The sequence below is a fragment of the Siniperca chuatsi genome, linkage group LG20 (assembly GCF_020085105.1).
Source record: "Siniperca chuatsi isolate FFG_IHB_CAS linkage group LG20, ASM2008510v1, whole genome shotgun sequence".
Lineage (NCBI taxonomy): Eukaryota > Metazoa > Chordata > Actinopteri > Centrarchiformes > Sinipercidae > Siniperca > Siniperca chuatsi.
The window spans coordinates 20,236,645-20,260,723 of record NC_058061.1 but is presented as its reverse complement, the minus strand read 5'-3'; the positions used below and the strand labels follow the sequence as shown (position 1 = coordinate 20,260,723).

General features: G+C 41.2%; 3 protein-coding genes across 4 annotated transcripts; 1 reads left to right on the top strand and 2 right to left on the bottom strand.

Annotated features, from left to right (window-relative positions):
* Positions 1–32: 32 nt before the first annotated feature.
* On the bottom strand, positions 33–2,153 carry LOC122867929 (histone H3.3A). The gene is made up of 4 exons (XM_044179389.1): positions 2,009–2,153; positions 1,122–1,259; positions 868–1,021; positions 33–760 (listed from the first exon to the last, which is right to left on the bottom strand). The coding sequence occupies exons 2-4, from the start codon at positions 1,247–1,249 to the stop codon at positions 632–634; spliced, it is 411 nt and encodes a 136-aa protein (XP_044035324.1). The 5' UTR covers positions 1,250–1,259; positions 2,009–2,153; the 3' UTR covers positions 33–631.
* A 161-nt stretch (positions 2,154–2,314) lies between these two features.
* unk (unk zinc finger) lies at positions 2,315–10,297 on the top strand. Of its 2 annotated transcripts, XM_044179381.1 has the most exons (15): positions 2,315–2,663; positions 3,185–3,394; positions 4,977–5,153; positions 5,271–5,398; positions 5,955–6,090; positions 6,196–6,313; positions 6,406–6,490; positions 6,604–6,905; positions 7,065–7,130; positions 7,314–7,497; positions 7,608–7,709; positions 7,835–8,017; positions 8,108–8,289; positions 8,437–8,697; positions 9,355–10,297. In XM_044179381.1, the coding sequence occupies exons 1-15, from the start codon at positions 2,515–2,517 to the stop codon at positions 9,508–9,510; spliced, it is 2,439 nt and encodes an 812-aa protein (XP_044035316.1). In that variant the 5' UTR covers positions 2,315–2,514; the 3' UTR covers positions 9,511–10,297. The 2 variants fall into 2 exon arrangements, with proteins under 2 accessions (XP_044035316.1, XP_044035317.1); XM_044179382.1 differs by lacking the exon at positions 9,355–10,297 and having other exon boundaries at positions 8,108–8,293; positions 8,437–8,656.
* A 265-nt stretch (positions 10,298–10,562) lies between these two features.
* On the bottom strand, positions 10,563–23,477 carry unc13d (unc-13 homolog D (C. elegans)). The gene is made up of 34 exons (XM_044179379.1): positions 23,331–23,477; positions 22,309–22,335; positions 20,926–20,982; positions 20,767–20,823; positions 20,575–20,682; positions 20,403–20,462; positions 19,823–19,889; positions 18,928–19,108; positions 18,802–18,846; positions 18,640–18,711; positions 18,490–18,559; positions 18,299–18,403; positions 17,826–17,918; positions 17,619–17,719; positions 16,857–16,974; positions 16,040–16,161; positions 15,855–15,945; positions 15,722–15,778; positions 15,508–15,605; positions 15,228–15,279; positions 14,999–15,129; positions 14,068–14,185; positions 13,825–13,977; positions 13,613–13,708; positions 13,318–13,524; positions 13,149–13,223; positions 12,987–13,066; positions 12,724–12,838; positions 12,371–12,442; positions 12,158–12,241; positions 11,944–12,064; positions 11,718–11,841; positions 11,371–11,591; positions 10,563–10,941 (listed from the first exon to the last, which is right to left on the bottom strand). The coding sequence occupies exons 1-34, from the start codon at positions 23,388–23,390 to the stop codon at positions 10,829–10,831; spliced, it is 3,351 nt and encodes a 1,116-aa protein (XP_044035314.1). The 5' UTR covers positions 23,391–23,477; the 3' UTR covers positions 10,563–10,828.
* Between the last annotated feature and the right edge of the window lie 602 nt (positions 23,478–24,079).

The window sequence follows — 24,079 nt, the reverse complement described above, 5'->3', positions numbered from 1 at the left end:
ACTGCATTGCAATCAACTACACAACACAAGGCTTTCTACTCATAGACCTTTAATAGAAAGACATGTGACAACATTTTCATAAATAGTATTAAATGTAGCTGCCAAGATTTTGTTGTAAAACATGTAAAAAGCAGTCCAGAAAAATACAGGAGGGTCTGCCATGCTCATCACTGAGTGGAGTATCAACTATAGCAGCCAATACCCTGACACTTCAGCGAGACCTGTTGAGCAAGACATGCTGGCATTTTGTCGTGAATGGTACATGGGTGAAGGAACCCTGGACCCCATGGAAGATGTGAAGAATTCATCTTCACTTCAAAAAAAAGACAACTCCATCCCCAGAAGGATGCCTGATATCCACAATGAACTTGAGGGGGGATGGTATGATGCTGTAAGATGTAGTAATGACCCATGATGAAATAAGTAGATACTCCTACTGCACAATGTTTCCAAATACCCTACGTGTACTCAGGCTTGTGGAATGATTGTAAATTGTCCCAATCTAAAATCAATACAAAATTAAAGAACTTGTAAAAAAAAAAAAAAGAAACCACCAAGAAATAAAAATGCCATTCAATGGTTAAGTACGATAAATAGGATCATTTGTCCTGACAATGCCACCGCTAGCTGCTTAGGCCCTCTCTCCCCTTATCCTACGAGCCAGCTGGATGTCTTTGGGCATGATGGTGACACGTTTAGCGTGGATGGCACACAGGTTGGTGTCCTCAAACAGACCCACCAGGTAAGCCTCACTGGCTTCCTGTTGAAGAAAATGGAAACAGACATTAGGTTCACAGCAACTTCTGCTCATGTTGTCCCACTAGTACTACGACTCTAAAAAGATGTTTCATTCATGTCTTAATTTACCTGAAGAGCTCCGATAGCAGCACTCTGGAAGCGCAGGTCAGTCTTGAAATCCTGGGCAATTTCTCTCACCAGACGCTGGAAGGGCAGCTTGCGGATGAGCAGCTCTGTGGACTTCTGGTAGCGACGAATCTCCCTCAGAGCCACAGTTCCAGGCCTACGCAACAGAAGAGTTTAATTAAGATAACATTGAACGATTGTATGGCATAGACCAGACACTTAGTCTTGTTTATGAAAAAAATATAAGCATTACACACCTGTAACGATGGGGCTTTTTCACTCCCCCCGTGGACGGTGCGCTCTTCCTGGCTGCCTTGGTAGCGAGCTGCTTCCTTGGCGCCTTTCCTCCGGTGGATTTACGAGCAGTCTGCTTGGTACGGGCCATCTCGTACTTGCTACAGTAAAATAACCGAGATTAGAATCCGACTGGTCGAGGGCTAATTTCAGTGCTAAACGTATAACCGGACCGAAAGAACCGTAACGTTATGGATCCGGTCAAGCTAAGATGCTAGCCTAACGTTAGCCTACAATTTATTACAGCTCCCCTCCCCCCCACCAAGTTGTAACCACTGGGAGTTGGGTTTGCTTTTCGTTAAGGCTATTCCAGTCTACCAGCAAGGCTTTAGTCACCATTAAAACGACTCGACGACGTTAAAAACGAGGATTTAACAAATTCAGAGGCCCGCTACAAACAGACAGTAACGTTAGCTGTTAGCGTCACACTCGCCTGTACCAACCTAGATAATCAGCCTTTGCTTTTCGACTTCGCCATTTTCACAGCTTCTCATTTCACCCCCAGGCGACATTGACTCGATTCAGTTCAAGAAGCATTAGCTTGCATATAGTTAGCTTCTGCTAATGGATCTCTTTGTACAAAATAGACATCAACCGCGACGATTAATTCTAGTTGACATTGAGCTTGTTTACGTGGTTTAGTTTCACTTTAGCGAGCTAACGGTGACGTTAACTAGAAACGTCAACTGTGAGATTCCATTGTTCTATTTTTAGCTAACGCTAGCAAGTAGACATGTTAACCTGTTTGCCAAACAGCGTCTGTAAACAAAAACGCTGTCCCTAGATACATATCACAGTAATAACGTCAAATTCACGTACATTATCTAAATAACAAGGGAATGATATTTACCTTTAGGACGTCGGTTGGTATGAAGTAATCGCCGTGGCAGACGGTTCGTCGGCGGTGACCGCTGAAAACGAAAACGATTTGATACGAGACGGGGGTTGAAACCGAGTATTAATACTTTGTCGTGACGTCATGTTTGCAAAACACTACACGCTCATTGGTTCACCTTTCAAAGTGGACGTAAGATGCAGCCAATAGATAAAATGCAGCAAATAATCACTTCTTATTTTTCCCATGTTTCCGTTTTCTACAAAACAGTTTTATGTAACTGTGTAATACACTGTCACAGCGAATTATCTAAACTCTTAAGTGTTTCATGATCGGCATAATCATTAGTGAAGTTATGATTGAACTTCATGTCCCATAGTTCCGTGTTGTCCCTTTGCTACTACTTCCTCCTGCCTTGCGCAAGCTCACATCGTTGTAGAATGCGGATTTCGAAGCTAATAAGAATAGCTAGCCAGTAAGCTAAAAACAAGGTTCTTGTTGTTAGGCTTCAAACGGGTAAAATGTCTAAAACGCACTCACAGACCCCGTCATCTTCGGCAGCGACGACTACCGGGGGGGCCTCCTCGTCCTCTTCGTCTTCGTCCGCCGGGGGCTCGACATCTCCCGCGAACGTGTTGAACGTGCAGCCCGAGAAACCTCAACATTACACGTACGTAGCTAGTTAGCTGGATTAGCTAGCTAAGTGTACACAACCTCACGTGTGGTTGCATATACCAAACTACAGCTAATTTGTATTTGAAAAAATGAGTGAGTGATACACTTGATATTATTTGAAATGACTGAAACAAGCCTATTCAGCGATAATGTGCTTATTAACCGGAGCAGGTCTCGAGAAAGAGGCCTAACGTTACTCCCCAACAGTAGCCATTTCTCCCAATCTTTGTGGACAGCGTAGTTCAAGTTCTGTATTTGTGAATATGCCTCACTGCTGCATAAACTTAATGCTAGTTAAGTTACATTATATATCAGCTTTTCGGTGGAAGAGATTTGCCACAGCAGCAGATAATAAGACAGATAGGGATCCCTAGAAAGATAATTACTATAAGCAAGGATTTTTAATGTACTGTAAATACATATGAATACACTCTTGCTTGTGTAAGAAACTGTAAAAGACAATAACACTGTCTAGTAATGTATTCCACTCTCTCTTGTTGCTTCCCTCTCTCCCAGATATCTGAAGGAGTTCAGAACTGAGCAGTGTCCCCTGTTCGTACAGCATAAATGCACACAACACAGGCCTTTTTCCTGTTTCCACTGGCACTTCCTGAACCAGCGGCGCCGCAGGCCCATCCGCAGACGGGACGGGACCTTCAACTACAGCCCAGATGTTTACTGTACCAAATATGATGAGGGAACAGGCACCTGTGCTGATGGAGATGAGTGAGTGCGACTGAGATTTCAGTGTTGTACAAGACTGCTTCACATCATGTTTGCATTGAATATTGTGGGCCCCTCAATAGACCCATACATTTAACATAAAAAAAAAATATCAGGGCCCTCTGTAAAGGACATAACTAGCATAACTAGCCACACTGTATCTGGGAAGATGATAATGGTGACTGATTGTGAAACACTTTTTGTAGTGGGTGTGTAAAAGTAAATTACAGTGAAATGAATGACTTGGCCTTTTGTTGGAAACCCCATAGACCTAGGTCTTTTGGGGTTTGCAGAATGGTTGTCCAAAGCATCGCCCCTGTCTCATCCCTAACATGTGTAAGCCTTTTACATTTAAATCATGAATTGCTCAGGTGAATCACCAGAATGTGTAGAACATCGCATGACAAAGGACCTTATTCAATTGGGTGAAAGTCAGTGGAGTACACCCTATCCACAATTGTTAGTCAAGCTGAACACCTTGGAAGAACAGTGTCTGATGCATAATCTTCAGCGTGAGCATTAGCACCTGAACATTCATCTATTCTCCAACTCTGTGGGTCTCTTTGAGACTGAAATGTCTTTATGACAGCCTCTTGGTGACAATCACAGACAAAGGGAATGTAAAGGATGGAAGTTGATTCAGGGTCAAACTGGGATGTCTGCGATACATGATAATGAATCACTTGGTGGAGTGCCAAGTGAACATTTCAAACGACCACAGAGGTGGGAAGAGTTGTGAAAATTTTACGACAGACCACATGGAAAATTACCTACAGACTTAAATAGAGGGAAAGTTTATCTGCAAAAAAATATCCAGTTATTTTTATGTAGTTTGGACAAGAACCATAATACTTTGTGATCGATGTATACTTGCAATGTTGTACAATAAAACTAGCACATGGCTTGTCTGCTGCGTACCTTTCAAATAACTTTAGGAGTGCCAGTGTTTTGTGCATGGTTCTTTTGTACCTCCTATCAGCAGGGATTGTAGCTCTGCAGCTTGGTAGAGTACAAAATGCTGTACATTCCAGACATTTATTTATATATATATATACAAGATCCTTATTGAAGTCATAGTTGCAGCTGCCTTTTATATTAAAATGTATGTTTCACTGTTATTGGCCTGTAAAGTAGTGTAGTATACAGTAGAGCTGAAACAATTCGTAGCATAATTGATTAGTCAATTGGCAGAAAATTAATTAGCAAACATTTTAATAACTGATTCTTTTTGCCAAACTTTTGCAGGTTCCAGCTTCTTAAAAGTGAGGATTTGTTGCTTTTCTTACACCATTGTAAATGGAAAATTTGGGCATTTTGGACTGTTAGCAGACAAAACAAGCAATTTTAAGACTTCCCCTTGGGCTCTGGGAAATTGTGATGTATTTTTCACAATTACATTTTACTGGCAAAACAATGTATTGATTAATCGAGAAAATAATTGGCAGATTCATCGATAATTAAAATAATCATCAGCTGTAGCCTTAGTATACAATATACATATACTGTACACTTTTTCCCCTCAAAAGACCTGTATGTCTCTATGTTTGTATCCATGTTTTGAATGTGATCTGTCTGTGTGTTCCAGATGCCCATTTCTACATCGGACAGCAGGTGACACAGAGCGCAGATACCACCTCCGCTACTATAAGACAGGATCATGTATCCATGAAACAGATGCAAAAGGCCACTGCAGCAAAAACGGCTCCCACTGTGCCTTTGCACATGGATCACATGACCTGCGCAGCCCTGTTTATGATATCAGGTGCCAAAAGAACTAAATTTTAACATGTAACCACCCTACCTTTGACGTCATATCAGTTTCTGTATGTGTACCTGTGCTGTAGTTGTTTACAGAGTCTCTACACTGTGAATTTTACAGAGAAGTGCAGGTAATGGAGTCTCAGGGAGGCTCGGGGGCCACAGAGGGAGGAGGAGATGGACAGTCAGGGCAGGCAGCAAGTACAGCCCTCATAGAGAAGATCCTGAGTGAGGAACCACGCTGGCAAGGTAAATCTGTGTTACAGCACTCCAGCATGCATGACGACCCTGCATTTTTTTCCGCTGACCCCTCTGCGCTGGCACCCCTGCTGTGTCGCCAGACTGCTCTCATTCAAATGAGAGGGCTACGTTTTTTTCATGTAGGGCTGATGTTGGTCTCAACGCGGCTTTACTTATCCAACATATTTCCAGCTGTTCTGGTATTTCTCCTGAAACACGCAGTTCATTATTGGTTACTAGGCAGATGTTTAATACTCTATCTTGTATTCTTTTGTGTTTTTCCCTTCATGTATCTACTTCTATAAAGAACATTTTCTAAGTAGTGGAGACCTGTTGGTAACTGTTGTATAAAAGATATATTACCACTGATTATGATTATCCTCTGTGCTTCATATGTACTTCATATCTAACGCAGTAAAAAAAAAAACAGCCTCACTCCTGTTCCTCTGTTTGGAGGATCTCCAATCATTTTACTGTCAAAAGTCTTGATCTGATGACTCTTGACCAGCCCTCACCGTCTGCCTGCCTCATTGTCTCCTTCTGTGTCTGTCTTTTAACTCTTTAGATAACAACTACGTGCTGTCCCACTACAAGACAGAACTCTGTAAGAAACCACCTCGACTGTGCCGTCAAGGTTATGCCTGTCCGTACTACCATAACAGCAAAGACAGGAGGCGCAGCCCGCACAAGCACAAATACAGGTGCTCCATTACATCATGTAAAAGGAGAATATTTGAAGATCATGGTATTGTTTTTGCCCGATTGTGAATGTGTTTAACAAAGTTGTTTGTTCTTTGCCGCCACAGAGCGTTGCCATGTCCAGCTGTGAAACAGAGTGAGGAATGGGGGGATCCCAGTAAATGTGAGGGAGCAGAGGGATGTCAGTATTGCCACACAAGAACAGAACAACAGTTCCACCCAGAGGTTTGTCTGCCTCAGCAGAGACCTTATAGAATCTAGACCAGAAATCATAGGAGATGAATATCAACGTGTATTGATTTGTTACTTTGTCACAGATCTATAAATCCACTAAGTGTAATGACATGCAGCAGTGTGGCAGCTGTCCCAGAGGGCCCTTCTGTGCCTTTGCTCATGTTGAAAGTAAGCCCCCACAATACATTTCTAAGCACCTCTCAACAACCATCTGATGATTCATTTTGCAATTTAACGTTGTGTTTTTTGTTTTTTATTTCACTTTTTTAAACCTCCTCCAGAGCCCTTTGTTCCAGAGGAATCATCATTCCCCACACCAAGCTCTCCTCCACCCCCCAGACCTCCAGACCCTCTTCCTGCCCAGGAAGCTTCTTCAAGTCCCAGCAGACACAACATGGGGCCTGGTTCTGGGTCTGTTTCAGACCCTTTCTACCAATCTGCAGGGTCATGTGTAGCGGAGCAGGGACTGCTGGGTAGCGTTTTGTCTCTGTGTGAGGGCGTGAGTGGAGGAGCAGAGCCTCCGTCTCCTTGGGCAGGAGAGGGAGGGTACGGCAGAGCGCCTGGATTTGAGAGGGAAGATCAGGTGAGAAGGACAGACAAAGAAAAAGGGGAACATGGGCATTATAAGATACTATTAAATGAAACAAAAGAAAATCATGTCTTGACTGATGGCATTGTTACTTCAAAAAGGCTTATCCTGCATGTTTTCATGTTGTCATTCTTATATTGTTTGTGTTTTCAGGCTAAGCAAAGGAGTTTTGCTCTTGAGCAGCGCCACAGAGAATTGGCATCAACACAAAGCAAACAGGTACAATTACAACGAATTCAGGCTGTTTCTGTTGTTTTTTAAATCTTTTTTATGCAGTCTAAAATTCTGCATGTTTTCAGCTGGTCCACATATTGTCTTCAGGAAGCAATAATAATCTTGCTGCAAGGACACAAGAATAAAGTAACACCTGTTTCTTCAAATACCACATTTGTTCTCCTTCAGGACTTGTTAGTGTTTCTGCCTGTGGGCAGCCCTTTGAGTCTGTCCTCCAGCATCCCCTCCAGTTTGGCCGCCACACCGCCCAGCCCTGCCCCTCTCGGACCCCCGGGATCTGGCATCTCCTCAGGCATGAACGCTAACGCCCTGCCCTTTTACCCCACCAGTGAGACTGTGGAGTCAGTTGTTGGTAAGTGAAGATGTACAAAATTCGGAATCCACATTTCAGGCAGTCGTGACAAAACAAAATCTAAAATAACTGTAAATCGGATTGAAATTGTTCTGGTGTGTGTATTATAGAGTCAGCCCTGGATGATCTTGACCTGAATGATTTTGGTGTGTCGGCGTTGGAGAGGAGCTTGGAGAGCAGCTCTGCTCTGCCCAGTGTGGGAGTTATGCTGGGTATTTCAAAGACACAAGCACACAGAACTACATATAATTTAATTCTGAACACATGTACACCATTTAGCAGTATGCATATCCACATGAACATAACTCATAATTATTTGATCTCTTTGCCTTTATAGGAGGTAGCCAGTTTCAGAGTTCTGCCCCAGTCAATATCCCAGGATCTTTTAGCAGCTCTGCTCCTTTTAGCTCGCCTTCACCATCTCCCCCAATCAGGCCGCACACTTCACCATTTTTTTCTCACCTGTCACAACCTGGCCAATCAGAAAGCACCTTCTTGGGACCATCTCATAGCTCTTTAGGTTTGTGGAATTTGATTAAAGACATCAAATGGTGTAGTGAGGGATACTATTTATTCATTATTTTGTTAATATTTATTCTTTCATTTGTAGGTCTGAATGGTATGAGCACTAATATCTGGGAACATTTTCCATCAGGCCAGGGTTCCCCTGGTACACCCCCCACCCTGCTGCCCTCTGGCCCCTGTGCAGAGACTTCCAGGCTCAAACAGGAGCTGGAGGAAGCCCATAGGGCACTGAAGCAGTGGGGTCACAGCTGGAGACACACAGCTCAGGTAGGTAGGTAGTGGGGCATGTGTGCACTCGTGTCTGTGAAATGGCTGTTTGCGTTAGTGCAGTGACCTGCATCTTAATGCATATAGCAATGACTGGGGAAATTAATTATAGTTTTGAATGGGCATTCTGTATTCTCCCTCTTGTAGTCATGGGCTGCGCTGAAAGCAGATGCAGAGGAGTCCCGTGCCCAAGCAGCACGGTTAGCCATGGAAGCTGAGAGAGCCAGGCAGGCTGAGGAGGATGCGCAGAGACAGGCTTCTCTCCTGCAGGAGGCGCTGGAGAGCATAAGGAGTGGAGACAACCCCCATTTAGCACTGCACCAACTCCAGCTACTACACCGACTTCCCTTGGAGTCAGTCCTCAGTTTGCAGGCTCAGCTCTGTAGCTGCTTACACGCTGTGGAACAGGTAATAAAACAGACTTACATGTACTTCAGTCAAGACCTGCATGGTAAACCTAAACTGATATGGCCCCAACATGGTGTGTTCTGAATAAATTGTTTTCCTTAGAATACATGTTTATACATGCCACCACTAGCATTGTAGCTAATCTGTACTTGTTGGCATTTTTTAAGAATGTTTAGTTAAAGTAGTTTAGTTAATAAGGTAGTACACAACAGTTTTCTTTAAAAAATTACATATGATCAGACTTGACATGTAAAGTAAGAGTTGTTTTTAAAAAAAACATTTGTTATAAAATAATATAGCAATAATGTATTGATTATTTTTATGGTGTATGAAGTGTCAAAAATAATGACAAAAGCCCATCACAAGTTTCCAAAGCATTAAGTACAAGTTGCTTGTGATTTTGGGTTCAGAGAACATACTTTGTGGGGGAAAACTATGCTCTGTATGGCTTTTAGCACAGCCTTGCCGGCAGAACTGGTTTATTTTTTTTGCAAACTAGCACTAACACTAGGACGCTATATTTATTGGTCTTTGTTGACCTTGATTTTTAGTTTTCCTTTGCTCACAAAATAGTGGTGAACATCATATGTGGTGCCCTAAATGATCCAAGCATTCTTAAGTTTAAGAGGTCTAAATAATTTCCGCTGTGTTTCCAAGGTGGTGTACAGGAAACAGAGACAGTGCTGTGTGACGTGTGGAGAGCAGGGCTCAGTGTCGCTGCCCTGTGGCCATGGACTACAATGTGAGACCTGCTCCACCTCTACAGAGTGCCCACTCTGCCCTGAACAGACCCTGGAGCAGAAGCTCTCTTGACCTCACAACCCACTCGGACCACCACAGATTCCAGACCAGTCAGTCCTGATTCCACAGATACCAGCCTTGGATCTCAACCGCCATTCAAAATTATGTCGAGGTCATTTTATAATGTGGTAACAACGCAAGCACTGATCTGGTTTTGTACTTTTAAGATGATGTTTACTCATGAATGACCAGCTTAATGAGCACAGGTCATTAAGTGAAATCTGTTAATGTGGAATTTAGGATTAATAATTTTTCCAGTGTTACCCATGGAACACCAGTACATTTTACTACTTATTGCTCTTGACCTCAACACTGTTCTTTACCCCTGTTCTTAAATTTGTGAAAATAACTTTAAGACGTGTAATTTCTTCTCTAACCCTAACTATGAAACATTTATATACATAGTTCTAAATCATTAAGTTGAGCTGTCTTACCAAAATCAACAGGTCAACTTAAAGGGCATATTTAGTTTCATTCAGACAATGATCCTGTATTACTACAGCCAAAAGGGGGCCGTCATTACCAGTCTGCTGGTAGTGCTTGTCTAGATGATATTGAATTTCTTGTTTCATTTTGATTTTTTTCTTCCTTTTTCTTTTTAGCAAAATAAATGTAAAATTGTCTGTTGAATAATAACAGAAAATATTTAAAAATGTAGTATTTGTTTAAATTTACAACAGATGGCCTCTGTTAAAGCACTCAGGTTTTCTCTAATATTCTTCTATATAAACTGGAAGAGGAAAGCATGTTAACACAATCAAGGCAAATGTACTCAGTCAACTTGTGTAGTCTTTAAAATTACACATTTCAATTTTTATTTAAACACTTTTCATTTATCTCAAACATACACATTTTTGTTAAAACTGGCCCATTTGCTATGTTTAAAATCAGTGTGTGACAGGTTTCTCTGCCAACATTTTTACATTTGTAGTAATCTTTGACATTTCAGTGTGTCAAATGTAGTCTATATATATATATATATATATATATATATATATATATATATATATATATATATATATATATATATATATATATATATATATATATATATATATCATGGGTTACATGATGTCATACATATCTCTTGCACTGATTAGACAAAACATGAGGAAGCAGACAGATATGTGAAGGTTTATGAGGTTTAAATGCAGGTGTGAAAGTGTTCATGATCACTGTGATGGTCTTTAGTAAACCCCATTCAGCATACTGTCCACACACAACTCATCCAACACCTGTGTTTCCTTCTGAGTGGATGTTTCTTTGTTTTTGGTACAGATCATTAAATCAAATTGTATATTTTTGGAGGAAGAAACTGTCTGTGTGTTTGTTACGGTTGAATTCCCTCCTGGGACTGTTTTTCTCTCTGTCTTCGCTTCTTCACAAAGACCTGAGCCTCTCGCTCTCCTTTCCTGGACTCCAGTAACCTCAGAATGCTGTCCTCTGCAAAATGCAAACAGAAAAACAATATTGCATGTCAATTTTACAGTTTTCGTGCCAATAAAATGTCCAAAGTGGGAGCGCATGCTATAAAAACAAAGGTTACTGTTCAAAGTAACGCACCCTAAGTTTTACCAAGGTCTTCCACAGGGGGTAGTGTGACTGGGATGCAAATTCTCCATTAAATTCCAAGATAATAAATGCCCTGCTAAACTGGAAATGGAATTGATGAGAGCAGTGCTAGGGAATCAACACAGTAAAGCTACAGGCCATAATACCAAAACAATAAACTGAAAGACACTAAAACGCTACATAGAGCTGAAGAGAACTGGAGAGTCCGGTGAAAAGCTAGCAGGTTAATCCAGTCATGCCCTGATTCAAAATAAAAACGAAAACCTGCTTCATTGGTCTAAACCCACTGACGGATCTTACCATTAGGTTTAGGATGCATCAGAGGCAGGCGGATCTGAGCAGGGATGGTGTCTGGCAGTGAGGCGAGTCCATCTCCTTCCCTTTCTCCGGCAACTCCTGGTATGGCCTTGAGGGCCAGGAAGGCCTCGCCTTCAAAGTCATCTGTCCTCAATGTGTCGTGGTCCAGAACTGTCACCACCAGGCAAGCCCCTACAGCCTGGCACTGATCCAGGGATACCAGACTGGACAGGATGGAGATAAAGGAGGTCAAAAACATCTGGAAAGCAGATGGCTGTACAGGTTCACTTGTGAGAGTGAAAAATGAGACGTGACATGGAATATTGGCAAAATATAAGACAACAACTTACAATTCAAAGGCCTCATCAAAAAGGGGATTGAGATCACAGCTTTTGATCTGAGTGCAGCGAGGCTCTACCTCAGGGAAAATGTGGTTAGGCTCCAGACACAGCTGCACAAACGGATCGCTTAAACCTGGCAAAAGCATCAGGCCATCAGGAAAGGTCACACAGCAATTAGCAGTGCACATTTTCTGTAATGTATCTGTATGGCTGTGATTGTTCTGCACGGTCTTACCATTAGAGTCCATTGGTAAGAGATTGACTGCATTCAACACCTCAACTCTGAGTCTTTGGTCTGATCTTCTATAGGACGTGAGGAGGGTGACTGCACCATATTTCTCTCCACTGTACACTTTCTGTCGTGCATACGGGAAAAACAAAGACAGTTTGAACAACTAGCAAGAGTTTGCCATAGTCTGAGAAGTGTCTCCTCCGGGAGGCTGTCTCACCTGCTCCCATATTTTCCTTTCAAGGAACTTCTCCACAAGCTGCCAGCTGCTCAGAGAGTTGTGAGTCAGGTGTGCTTTGAGAGCCTGCACACACAGGAGCGAAATATTTTCACAATTTTATTTTTTTTATTTTGGTCTGAGGAAACGTGGACATGAACACATACGATTCAATGAAATGAATTTCCTCTGTTGTGGTCTTTACTCGTTACTCACCTTGTACTCATCAGAGTGGAGCGTATTCAGAGGGAGCCCATTTCCCTCAGCGTGGAAGCACTGCTCCAGGCACTGAAATATAACAGGAAATAAAATGTACCATGAAGCTATGGCCCCCCTTTGAACAGAGCCAGGCTAGCGCTTTCCCCCTGTTTACAGTTTTTATGCTAAGCTACGCTACAGGGTCTCCTGGCTATAGCTTCCCATCAGCAAGAAAGCGAATGAGCATACTTCCCAAAATGTCGAACTGTTTCTTACAGTGGAAGTCTTTCTGAGCCGTAGCGCACCCCAATTTACTACAAAAGCTTTCCTCTGCCCTGGTAGTGAAGACAACCACATGGCTGAGGACAGACCTGCAGTGTATACAGCAGTCTCTGGCAGAACACCATGAGCCCTTCTTGCTGTGGATGCCGAGTAGCCACCTGGTAGAGGATCTTCACTGAGTTATTCCACAAAGGAGTCAGGAGACTGGACACAAGAGATAAAACAGTGGCACAATTTCATGAGGTGATGCAGAGTGAAAAATTGGATTAAGTCAACATGAATAACACATGGACCCAGCAGAGGTCACAATGAGAGAGTTGTAACATGGTAAGGTGATAATCAGGCCACATACCTGTTGAAGTTCTCTTGAACCAGGTTTTCATTCATATACTTCAGCTCTTGCTCCAGGTAGCGCATCAGAGGGGCTGCAGCCTAAAACAGAGAAGAGGCTGGATATCAAGCCTACATAAAAGGCATCTGTATTTGTGTTACACTGGCAGTGATGGTCACCTACATCCTCTGTGGACTTGGAGGGAATCCTCCGCCTGGTTGACATGCTTCTGACATGAGTCTCAATGTCTGTGTTTAACTGGAGAGACAGAAAGAGGGCAGATGGAGAGGTCATATTTTTCTATACCTTCAAGGATTTACTGATGATCAAATGTTACATGTTGATGTCACACCTTTTTCCCAAGAGTGTCTAAAGCGGAGTGAATCTCTCGGCCGAGGACACTCTGGGCTTGCTGAAGCTGTGAGGGCAGAGTGTTGTGGAACTGGCTTTCACCTATGACATTTTGGGTCCGATCTCGGAGCCCTGACCAGTTCAGCTTCGTAGGGAGTTGGGTCAGCACTGACCTTAAGTGCTCCAAGTCATTCACCACCACACACAACTACAGACAGAGGAGAACGATTCGAGATGCGTATTATTCAGCATTAGAAATATTTCTAGTGAAGTCTTTTCTCCTTGCCTGCGCTTACCATGTTGATGGCGCTGCCGGGGTCGGAGTCCTTAGACAGCACCCTGACCCTCTCCTTCAGGATGTGACAGTAGTTCACCACAATCTTACACACATCCTGAAAACACACAGAAAGCAAATATAGACCTCAGCCAACTACCAGCATTCCCACACTCAGATAATCTGACCAGTGTAGCTTCTGATTTGGACCATTTTAATGGCAGAATACTGTACCTCAGTGAGTTTGACCATGAGCATGAAGGCCTCCTCGGGGTCGGGCCAGGAAAGCTGCTCCCACAGCTGGCAGATGGGCTGGATACATGCCACCAGGTCCACTGCTGAGGAACTGTGTTTTATGGGCACGGCACCTGACTGCAGGGGCTGGAGCTGAGAGGAAAACACATCAAGATAATGCTGCCTGTGGATGAAATAAACTATGTTTATCAGAATAGTAAAGCATCAAAATATGAGTGTTACCTGGTCTACCTGCACAGCCCTCTCCACCCTGTCCTGCGTTGTGCTGAATGCCTGGTTCAGCCAATATGGCAGAGCCTCTCTGAAGCCCTCTTGAAAGTTTGTCAGCTCCAATAATCCCCTGAAACAACAGTAAAAACTCCTAACATTTTGATGTTGTTTCATGTGAGCAGGGTGGGCGTGTTTTTCTGTTCGTAGTTGCATCTTGTAGAGCAATGATTCCCAAATAGGGGCGCTTGTATGCCAGGGGGTAGGTTACTTATGCAGTTTGCAGGAGGTAGATTGTGGAGTAGCTAATTAACTAATTAGAAAAAATAGAAATTATGATTTGATTAAACAAATATAACCATCCAAATACTATTAATTGGTGTGATGCTGCTCTTTAGTAAATGTATTGTCACAATAACCAGTAAGCTATGAGAGTCCAACTGCACAGTAGCCCACACACCTCCCTTAAAAGTCACCTTAAAGTCATATGTTGACATTGAAAGTGCATGATAAATAGGTGAAATAGTAAGCTAAAACTAACAGCTAAAAAGTTTAACTAGTAAGCTAAAATTAACAGATAAACAGTTGAAATAATTAGCTATCAGTAATGGATAAACACTTAAAATAATTACTTACAAGTAAGCAGTTGAAATAATTAGCTAAAGGTAATAGATAAACAGTTTAAATGTGTTAGCTAAAAGTAATAGCTTCTGCCACTCCAAGTTGTTAGTAGCAGGAATGCAAATCAAACCGACCTAAACATTGACATTTCAATTGTATCCAAAAATTATTGTGACATCCACTTTAAAATCAATTGAAATTAACAAATTTGGAACATGACAGGTGGTGTTCATGAAGGAGTGCTGACCTCATCTGATGGTGTAGGTAACAGCTATGAGACAAAGAAGATTGGAAATAACTGCATGGTGTGACTATGATTACTGACCTTTTCTGTAAGAAAGCCTTGTCTTTGTGGATAGCCTGCAGGCTCAGGTAAACAGGGAACAGGCTGTTGGCTAGAGCCTGCTCCATCTGACCCTCAATCAGGGATAAGATTTCCCTCACCTCCTTTGCAAGCTGTGGAGGAGAGGAGAGAACATGAGGTGAGATGAGACAAGACTGAATCATTAAAAAGAAATTAGTGAAGCAAGCTGGAGGTTCCATTTGCTGCTTACCAGGGAGTCAAACTTCTTATAGACGACAGTGAACACATCCACTTGCACGGCACTATAACGATGAGAAAAAACACATTAATTACATGAGTAAAAAAAAAAAAATCCTCATGCAATTTGGTTTGGTTTGACAATGGCTCCGTTCCATTTATGTGTCCCAGTAAGCCAGAATACACAATACCAGGACCCTGGATCTGAAAAACCTGAATGGAATGCAGGCTTGTCAGTGTTTATTAGTTACAGCTGGTTAGAATGTCTGTCTATTAACGGAGAAAAACTTTACCTGACAAATACTCTATTCCAGACATCCTTGTTGTGTTTTATATCCTCCTGCACCTCCCCAATCAACTTGGAGAGGGCGCTCACAATCTCTGACAGCTCCTGTATGTCAGCATGGTGCAAAAATAACAGGTACTTTAGTATTGTGAAATAAAATGGAGAAACCACATCACCCTCGATTCCAAATACAATGCGAAGGCCTTCATGATGTGCTTTACCTTAGTCATTGGCTGATGCAAACCCTTTTTGATGGTAAACCACTCCTGTGTACCTGTCTGATATGAAAGTCATATTATAAGTAATTATCATATACATACTGTTGGTAATAATCTCATTAGTATGATTACTGACCTGTATGGCATCGCTGACCCCATCATGTAACTCAAACTGAGCTGGGTTCAGTTTCTGAAATGCCTGAGTCTTACAGATCTGGACCAAGATTCTGAAACAAAAGCACATTCGTGTATTGCTTAATCTATGTATTCAATTACAACTACTATGTCAGCAATTATATAAACATATATGACTATGTGTACCTGAGCAGTGTGTGTAGTTTCGGAGTAGCACTGGGAGTTGGGGGGAAGATGTCTCTGTATTTGGCCACCAGACACAGGCCATACTGCAGGAAACCATGAAGAGAGTCCCCAAGTTCCTGTTTCTGTTAACAGAGTACGACACCTTTCTCAACACTCATGTGTGCTTAGATATTAACTCCTGGTTTCATTTTAATATTTTAGTACAGTCAACAGTCTACAAAATCAACTGCATGACGGAAAAATAATCTCTTAAATAAGTGTAAGACTCATGATAAGGTTGCAATAGGTAGTGAGCAGCAGTGTCAAAATACTTTATTAAAATTCCTGCATTCAGAATTTTACTTTAATTATTTCTTTAGTATAGCAGTATTAGCAGTAAAACATACCCAGGAATCCAAAATAAAAGTACTTTTTATGGGCACCACATTCTTAACTGGATTATTATTATTGAAACAGTAACATGTAAGCCGGATTTTATAGCCAGGTAGAGCTAATTTTAACTAATATATATAATGTTGGGTAGTATAATCTGTAACAATGGATCATATTTGATGAACCTATCACATGTTTTGGATGTAACATCTTTATCTTCAAAGTAACTTGTACCTATAGATGTCAAACAAATATAGTAGAGTTAAAAAGTACAATGTTAGCCTCTGAAATGTAGTGGAATAGAAGTATAAAGTAGGATAAAATGGAAGTACAGTACTCAATTAAAGTATAAGTACCTCAAAATTGTACTTAAGTAAAGTACTTAAATAAAGAGTAAATGTACTTTGTTAGTTTCCACCAGTGACAGTGAGGTGAGGACTTATACCTGTTGGTATGGCAGCTTCTGCTGGTGCCAGTGGTACTCTATACTGGTTAGCTGCTGGAGCAGCACAGACGAGTCCACCTCTAAACTCTGGTACAACTTACTGTAAGCCACCCACTTCCTGTCAGGGATACACACATCCACAAACACACTCAGGAGTGCAACAGCAAGACAACATGGTAACACAGAACTGGATGATATGTTTGAAACCCCCATCATGATATTAATACAAATATTGCTGGATATTGATATGCATCGGCAAGTGTATGTGAAACAATTTCCAAATTTTTAATGCAATTTAGAATTAATAATTAATCATATTTGATGTACGGTGCAGTATTAAACTTTGTTCCACTGTTATGCTTTACATCAGGCAAAACTCTTCAAATGTGTAAAACAAAAGTATGCATTTTGTTAGTTATTATTTAAAATGTGCATGGAATCATTCATTTGGACAGCAGAATTTTGTAAAAATATGTTCACATCACTACATACAATACTACTGAAAGCTGATAAATTATAATACTGGTTAGGTTAATAGTTGACCAGCCCTAAAGAAACATAATTTATCCAGACAACAATGTGAAATGCTCCATCAAGCTTATTTATAGAGTGTTTCTTACTATTAATATGCTTAACATTAGATTTATTTTAATGTGCTGCATCAATTCCTTTCAGTTTGTGTAGGGCTCCAGTGCTGTTGAAACACTGCTATACTCTCATATGATCTGCTATGAGTCTGCTCGATGTTAACATGGTGCTTACGCCAGGTCCTGAAGAAAAGGTGAGAGGTCATTCTGCGTAGCATAGAACTCCAGCAGAGTCTGAGCCTCGCCACACAATGCCCCTTTCCACGGAGCAGAACTCTGAGAGAGGCATGTGAAGCAAGACGGAGGAGTTAAGAAGAAAGTGAGAAAAGTAAGAGCTTTAAATGGGGTTTTAAAAAGAACTAAGAATGTGCTTGTCCTTTACCTTTTGCTTGGAGATGTAAGCCTGAACAAACTGCTGCAGAATCCCACAGTAGTTGATGTAAGCACTGCGACCGGCACTCAGCGTCCCATCTCTCTGTCAGTCACAAAACACAAATCCAGCCTTAAAGTTGTTCCAACTGAAGCATATGCATGCAGTTGCAGCATATGCCTATATATATATATATATATATATATATATATATATATATATATATATATATATATATATATATATATATATATATATTATTGTCATATTTGATGTCGTACAACACACACTTGTTTCTCATACTTGAACGCTGGTGTCATTAACTTCACAAAATGCCATAAATTCCGGTTCCTCTTTTAGCAAAACTTTCACCATGAAAGACCGGCACTTGACATTTCATTGGTGCACATTCCATTTTCATGCATATATGTTATATAAGTACATAAAACCAACACAGTATTACAGGATGGGAATGCGCTTTTCACCGCTTTATGGATGAACTTGAGATTCAGGTGGCACTGGCCGCGATCAGGATACGTCTCTGTTCTGGGCTCCAGATTGTACCAGTTGTCTTCGGTGCAGTGGAGATCCTAAAGTGTGATGATACAAATGGGAATTAGAGTGGAAATACAGTGAAGAGTGAAATAGCACATGTGAAAATAAGAAGATTTACTACCTGTAGTTTTAGGACAACATTTCCCAAAAAGTCATCTGTGCCTTTCTCCTTTTTGGCCTCTTTGATCATTCTAAACAGGTACAAGTAGAAAAGTTCACCTGCTTTGCTTGGTTAACTGTTTGTGTGTGAGTCACAGAGAGAGCGTAATACCTTCTTAAACTGTTAAAGTTGGTTTTGATCTCCTCCAGTTTCTGAGTGAGTGAAACCTCTTCGTCCTTATCCCTGAAACAGAAATGGCTCTGTTAAGGTGAATATAATGAAGAGGAAGATTTCAAAGCAGAAAAAAAGCGGAGCTCTGGATGTTTTCCTCACCACATCTCCAGGTGGAAGCTGGCGCCGGCGATGTCTACAAACTCTCTAAACCGACAAGAAAATGTTTTTAAGAAAAATAGAGTTCAACCTGAGTCACCTGACATAAATACACACATTTAGACTCACAGTATGAAGGTTTGGTTCCAGATGGGGTTAAGAGTCTGCTTTTTTACGTCTGTCTGGTAGATTTTGTCATCTGATACAGCGTCCTTTACTATAGATTTACAGGGTTTGGCTCTGGACCGGCGTGTTCGACTCTCCTCCTCGTCCTCCAGTATGGTCAGCATGCAGTATGGATCACTGAAACCTGTTCAAAACACACAGGAGATGTGCAGTAGACTCTAGTCATAGAGTGCGGTGACATGTAACATGATATTAATTCATAATTCAGAGCTAACAAGAGACTACTCCAAAGGTAGGCACATCAAAAATTGAAGACCACACACACAATTCAACTACAGAGTCACTTTCAAAATATCATCTGAAGAACCAATTTACTTTAAAGTGCTTATTTCAGCATGCTAACAATGGCAATGCTAATATGCTGATGTTTAGCAGGCATTTTTACCATGTTCACCATTTTGGTTTAGCATGTTAGCATGCTAGCAACATTTGCCAATTAGCACTGAACACGTACAGCTGAGGCTGATGGGAATGTCATTAGTTTTGCAGGTATTTCATTAAAAACCAACGGATTGGACAATTTTGGTCTAATGATACTAGAGGAAAAAATCAGTAATCATCAAAATGATTGCAATTCATCCTGAGGGGAACATGAATGTCTGTACCAAAATTCAATGGCAAGCCATCCAATAATCAGGACATCTCACTCTGTACCAAAAATGTAAATCTGCTGGTAGCACTAGATGAAAAATCAGTGGATCACCACTGATGTCATCACCAATGGGCTGAAATTGCCCTAGAGACACAGCTAATGTGGCTAAAAGGGTGTATTAAAATGAGCCCCAGTCATCACATCATTGTCAATTGTATGGTCTGCAGAGGTAAAGCAAGAACTCACCAGTGACGTCTTTTCCCAGGATTCCTTTGGCTTCCTTTACAGTGGCCATCAGACAGTATACTGGGGGCTGTAAGGGTTAGACAGTTATTTAGATACTTTGGTACTCATTAAGCCACTTTTTTAAAATAAATCTTAATTTCAAACTGTCAACAAACATAGTATCAAAACAAAGCATCCGAAACGCATACATACAAATAAAGCATTAATACAGTGAAACAAAAAGAAGTGTCAAACAAAAAAAAAGACAACAGAAATGAAATAATTATAACGTAAAATAGATAAATTAAGTACAAATAAAGACGCGAGTGTAAGGCAATAAGTTCACTTAAAAACTTTAAAGAAATTGCAGTTATTGTTTTGATAGCTTTTTTGTTTTGTGAGGAAGAAATCGTTACAAGTATTGTTCCAACTCATAAAGTCACTTATTACTGCTCCAGACATGACACAGATGACACAATTTCTGGTAAACTGAATGGAAGGTGGTGGAAAGTTAAGATGCTTGGTATGAGTACTATAAATAGATATTAGGGGTCTCTAAAGGCGCATTCATTGGAACAAACATGCTGACTTATTTTCTCACCTCTGTGCTCTGTACTTTCTCCATCAGACTGCTGTGCTCTGACCCCGTCATAGTGAAAGCCTGGTAGATAGGACAGATGGAACGAGAGAAAACAACAATCTCTGTGATCACTCATACGCCAACACAGCAGCGGAGTGATGGGTGATGTTAGGTGTGAAGCAGAGGTGTTTACCTCCTTAATGTACTGGTGAAGCTGGCTATTGGTGAAGACCTCAGTTGATGACGGGTTGCCCATCTTATGAGCGATGGTGTATAACAGCTCCTTATACAGAGGCTTCAGCTTTAAACAGAAATAAACAGAGTGAGAACTCGGTTGGGAAAAAAAAAACATTTCATGTGAAGTACAGCACTGGAGTGATGATACCTCCAGCTCCTTGTGTCGTCGTGCTTTCTCTTCTGGGTTTTCATCTTCTGTGAAATCCTAAAGAAGAAGACCAGTACATTTTCTCCATGTTTCTGACAGATGCATAAGGTAAATTAAGATATTCTAGGGTTAAATTTGAGGACACGGAGTGTCGCCTACCCTCCTTTCTCGCATTTTCCTCGTCAACCCCAGTTTCCGCACATGGCCAGGTGACAACTGACAAGAGAAAACAGAAAAAGACAAAAGTCAGCCATGACAAAACAGATACTTACAGGACCATACCATTGACTTCACATGTTGTAGCCAATTTATTACAAATCATGAATATTTTACATTACTGTTGACTATTTTCCAAACCATGCTACAGTCCAAACTAGCCATTGGTTTACATTAATTTCCATACAGTATAAAATTTTGTTCATAGACTCTTGAAACCTACTTGAGTTGTGTAATCCATCATAGTAAACGTTAAAGGTCTACTCCAGCAATTATTATTCAGTTCCGTAAAGTTGGGGGATTAGCGAGAAACAGATTCTAAAACAAATCAGTGCACCAGAGGCCGAGATGTCCTGACATTTTATCCCTCTCATTGCCATCCCGCGAACCTCTAGGGATGGCAATGTCTGTCTGTTGGTTGGTTCACCACTTTGATCCAGATTAAACTATGTCAACATTTTGTACAGACATTCATGGTCCTCAGGGGATGAATCCTTTATGCAGTAAAATATCTGTTAATTTTCTTGGTGAGTGTTAAAGGTTCCGTAGATGAGATTCTGAACATTAATATAGCAGCAAACAACTAGCCTATTTGCTATATAAAGATATAGTGGAGGAATGGCGTCCTGAGCAGAGGATGACGTCACACCCCCTCTGCCTGTGTTGTTATCGCAGCCACCGGCTGCGCGTGCGTGTTGGTGCATGTGAGACCCTCATGTGAAACTGTTCCAGACAACTCTGAACTCGAAAAATTTCCGACCTCCTACTAGAAAAAGTACAATGGAACGTCACATAAAGTCAGAGTTCCTACTTGTGAACTCGGGGCAAATTCATCTACCCCAACTTCATGAAGAAGCAGTTGTCTGATGTCACATAACAATGGCAGACCTCAAGGAAGCTCACATTGGGCTACATTTCAGTCAATAGGGGAGGGGGGTAGGATGTATTTATAGACTACAGTATTGTATTAGGCTAGTGAATGGAATATGAAGATACGTTTCTGAGTATAAAAGTGCCATAAAATAATATGTATAATGGTGTCTGGTCATGCATTGTTGTTTCTTCCTCAGTTTCATTTAGGAGGCTGCACTGCGAAGTAAAATTACTGTTTTTCTCAATGGAGTGTGGTGCAAAGTTGCGCACATTTGTTTTGGTCTGAGATGCTGGTGCTCTAGTGCGACATTTTGTGGCCGTGATGGCCAGTAGTAAAAATAAGGAGCTAAAACTTGAAAAAGATTGGTCCATTAAGAGAAATCTTCTATAAGAAATACAGAAGAAATTACACTTTGAAATGCAAGGCTGCAGCCAGCAGCTGATGTGCTTTACCTGTCTGAGTCTTGTTAAGCCATGTTCCTGGAAAACAGAAGATATATGTGCTTATGTTTAAATACAGGGAATCTAATGATGATGTCAAAGTACATAGTTCAATCAAATCAAACTGAAACAAACAGGTGGTGACCTCATCTCATCATCAGCTCTTATAATGAACATGCAAAGAGACTTTAAAATACCTTCATATGCAAGAAATAGCATCGCTAGACTCAAGAAACATGCTTTTGATCCCCAATAAGGCCTGCTTCTGTAAAAGACTTCCTCTATTGCTGATGATGAAAGATGACTTAGAGGCAACAACCCACTGAATATTTAAACCAAGGTAATTCGCCTGCAAGGGACTGACTCGTAACCCATCCTAAAAATAAGTATGTAAATACACCTGTACCCAACCGCATCACACACACACATACACGCATAACTATTTTCATTATGTTTGCATATACGTTTGTAGCAATCTTGCAAAACGCCGTAAATATACTGTGCGCTCAAAACATGGTTCAGTTATCAAATAGCAGAGTCTCCTTCAAATGTGTTGACTGCCAACAATTGCGACATACGCAGAAGCACGCACTCTGTATGGCTGTCTTCCGTTACTCATATGCTTCATTCTTCATCATCTGATCCAAGCGTACATCTAAAACAGCTGTGAATCATGGTCACAACATCTTGAAACAGCCATTTGGACAACATGACTCAGTGCTTGGGTGCAATTTTTAACACCGCTGTAACTCCTCGGACAATTTTAGGTTTGGGGATTTCACAAAGAAAGAAAAACAGAATTATCAGCAAAAAGCCTGACAATCTGTGCCGAAATGATAAAAACAAAACCTAGAGGAACACAAAACACCTTCAGAACAAAAGTAGATCATATTTTAATATCAGCATCATCAGTTTGGCCATCACCACAGTGCCAAATAAACTAGTTGGTTAGTAAATGCCACAGAGCCAAAATGAAACAAATATTTAGTATATTTCAGACATGTCAATATATACAAGTGCATTGTAGTCCATACCTGTTCAGGTGTTTGCAGTAGATTATCTCCTGTGCTGGTGGGCTCACTTTGACTTGACATAATGATGGTAATATCTGACAAGTAGACTCCTGCCTGGTGAGCTGGTGTGCTTGTGTGTGATATAGGGAAGCTGTGTGTGCGCGATGAGCTATCACACAGCAGCCGGAAGTCATCACTTCCTGTAGAAGGTGGTAACGTCAATAACTGTGACTTTTCCTCATGTAGTGCCCTACATTTTGTCTAAATGTAAAACGGACCTTTCTCTCCTGTATTTGTTTGAACACAGAAATCTGAACACACTCCAAGCCAAAGCACAAACCCAAACCATTTATGGCTCCTTGTTTGTAATGATGGTGAGGGTTTTGCATGTCAAGTTGTTGCCCAGGCCTACTGGTATTATTTTACTGTTAGCATTATTACCATGGATCCCATGATACATCTAAATCCATGATGCAAATCTTACATGACACAGCTGAATGAGGTAATGAAACAGCAGTCCATCTGTGGTTTGCGTGTTGTTAGCCCTACCTGTGTTCCGTAAGGCTGTATCCTATTCAAAAGTTTATTTACCCCATGGCGGTGGTGTCAGAGAGGAGGATGCTGGCCAAACTACACGCCATCTTGGACAGTGTCTCCCACCCACTCCATGACGTGCTGGTCAAACAAAGGAGCACCTTCAGCGGAAGATTCATCCCACCAAAAAGCACCACAGAGCGCCACAGGCAGTCATTCCTGCCTGTGGCCATCAA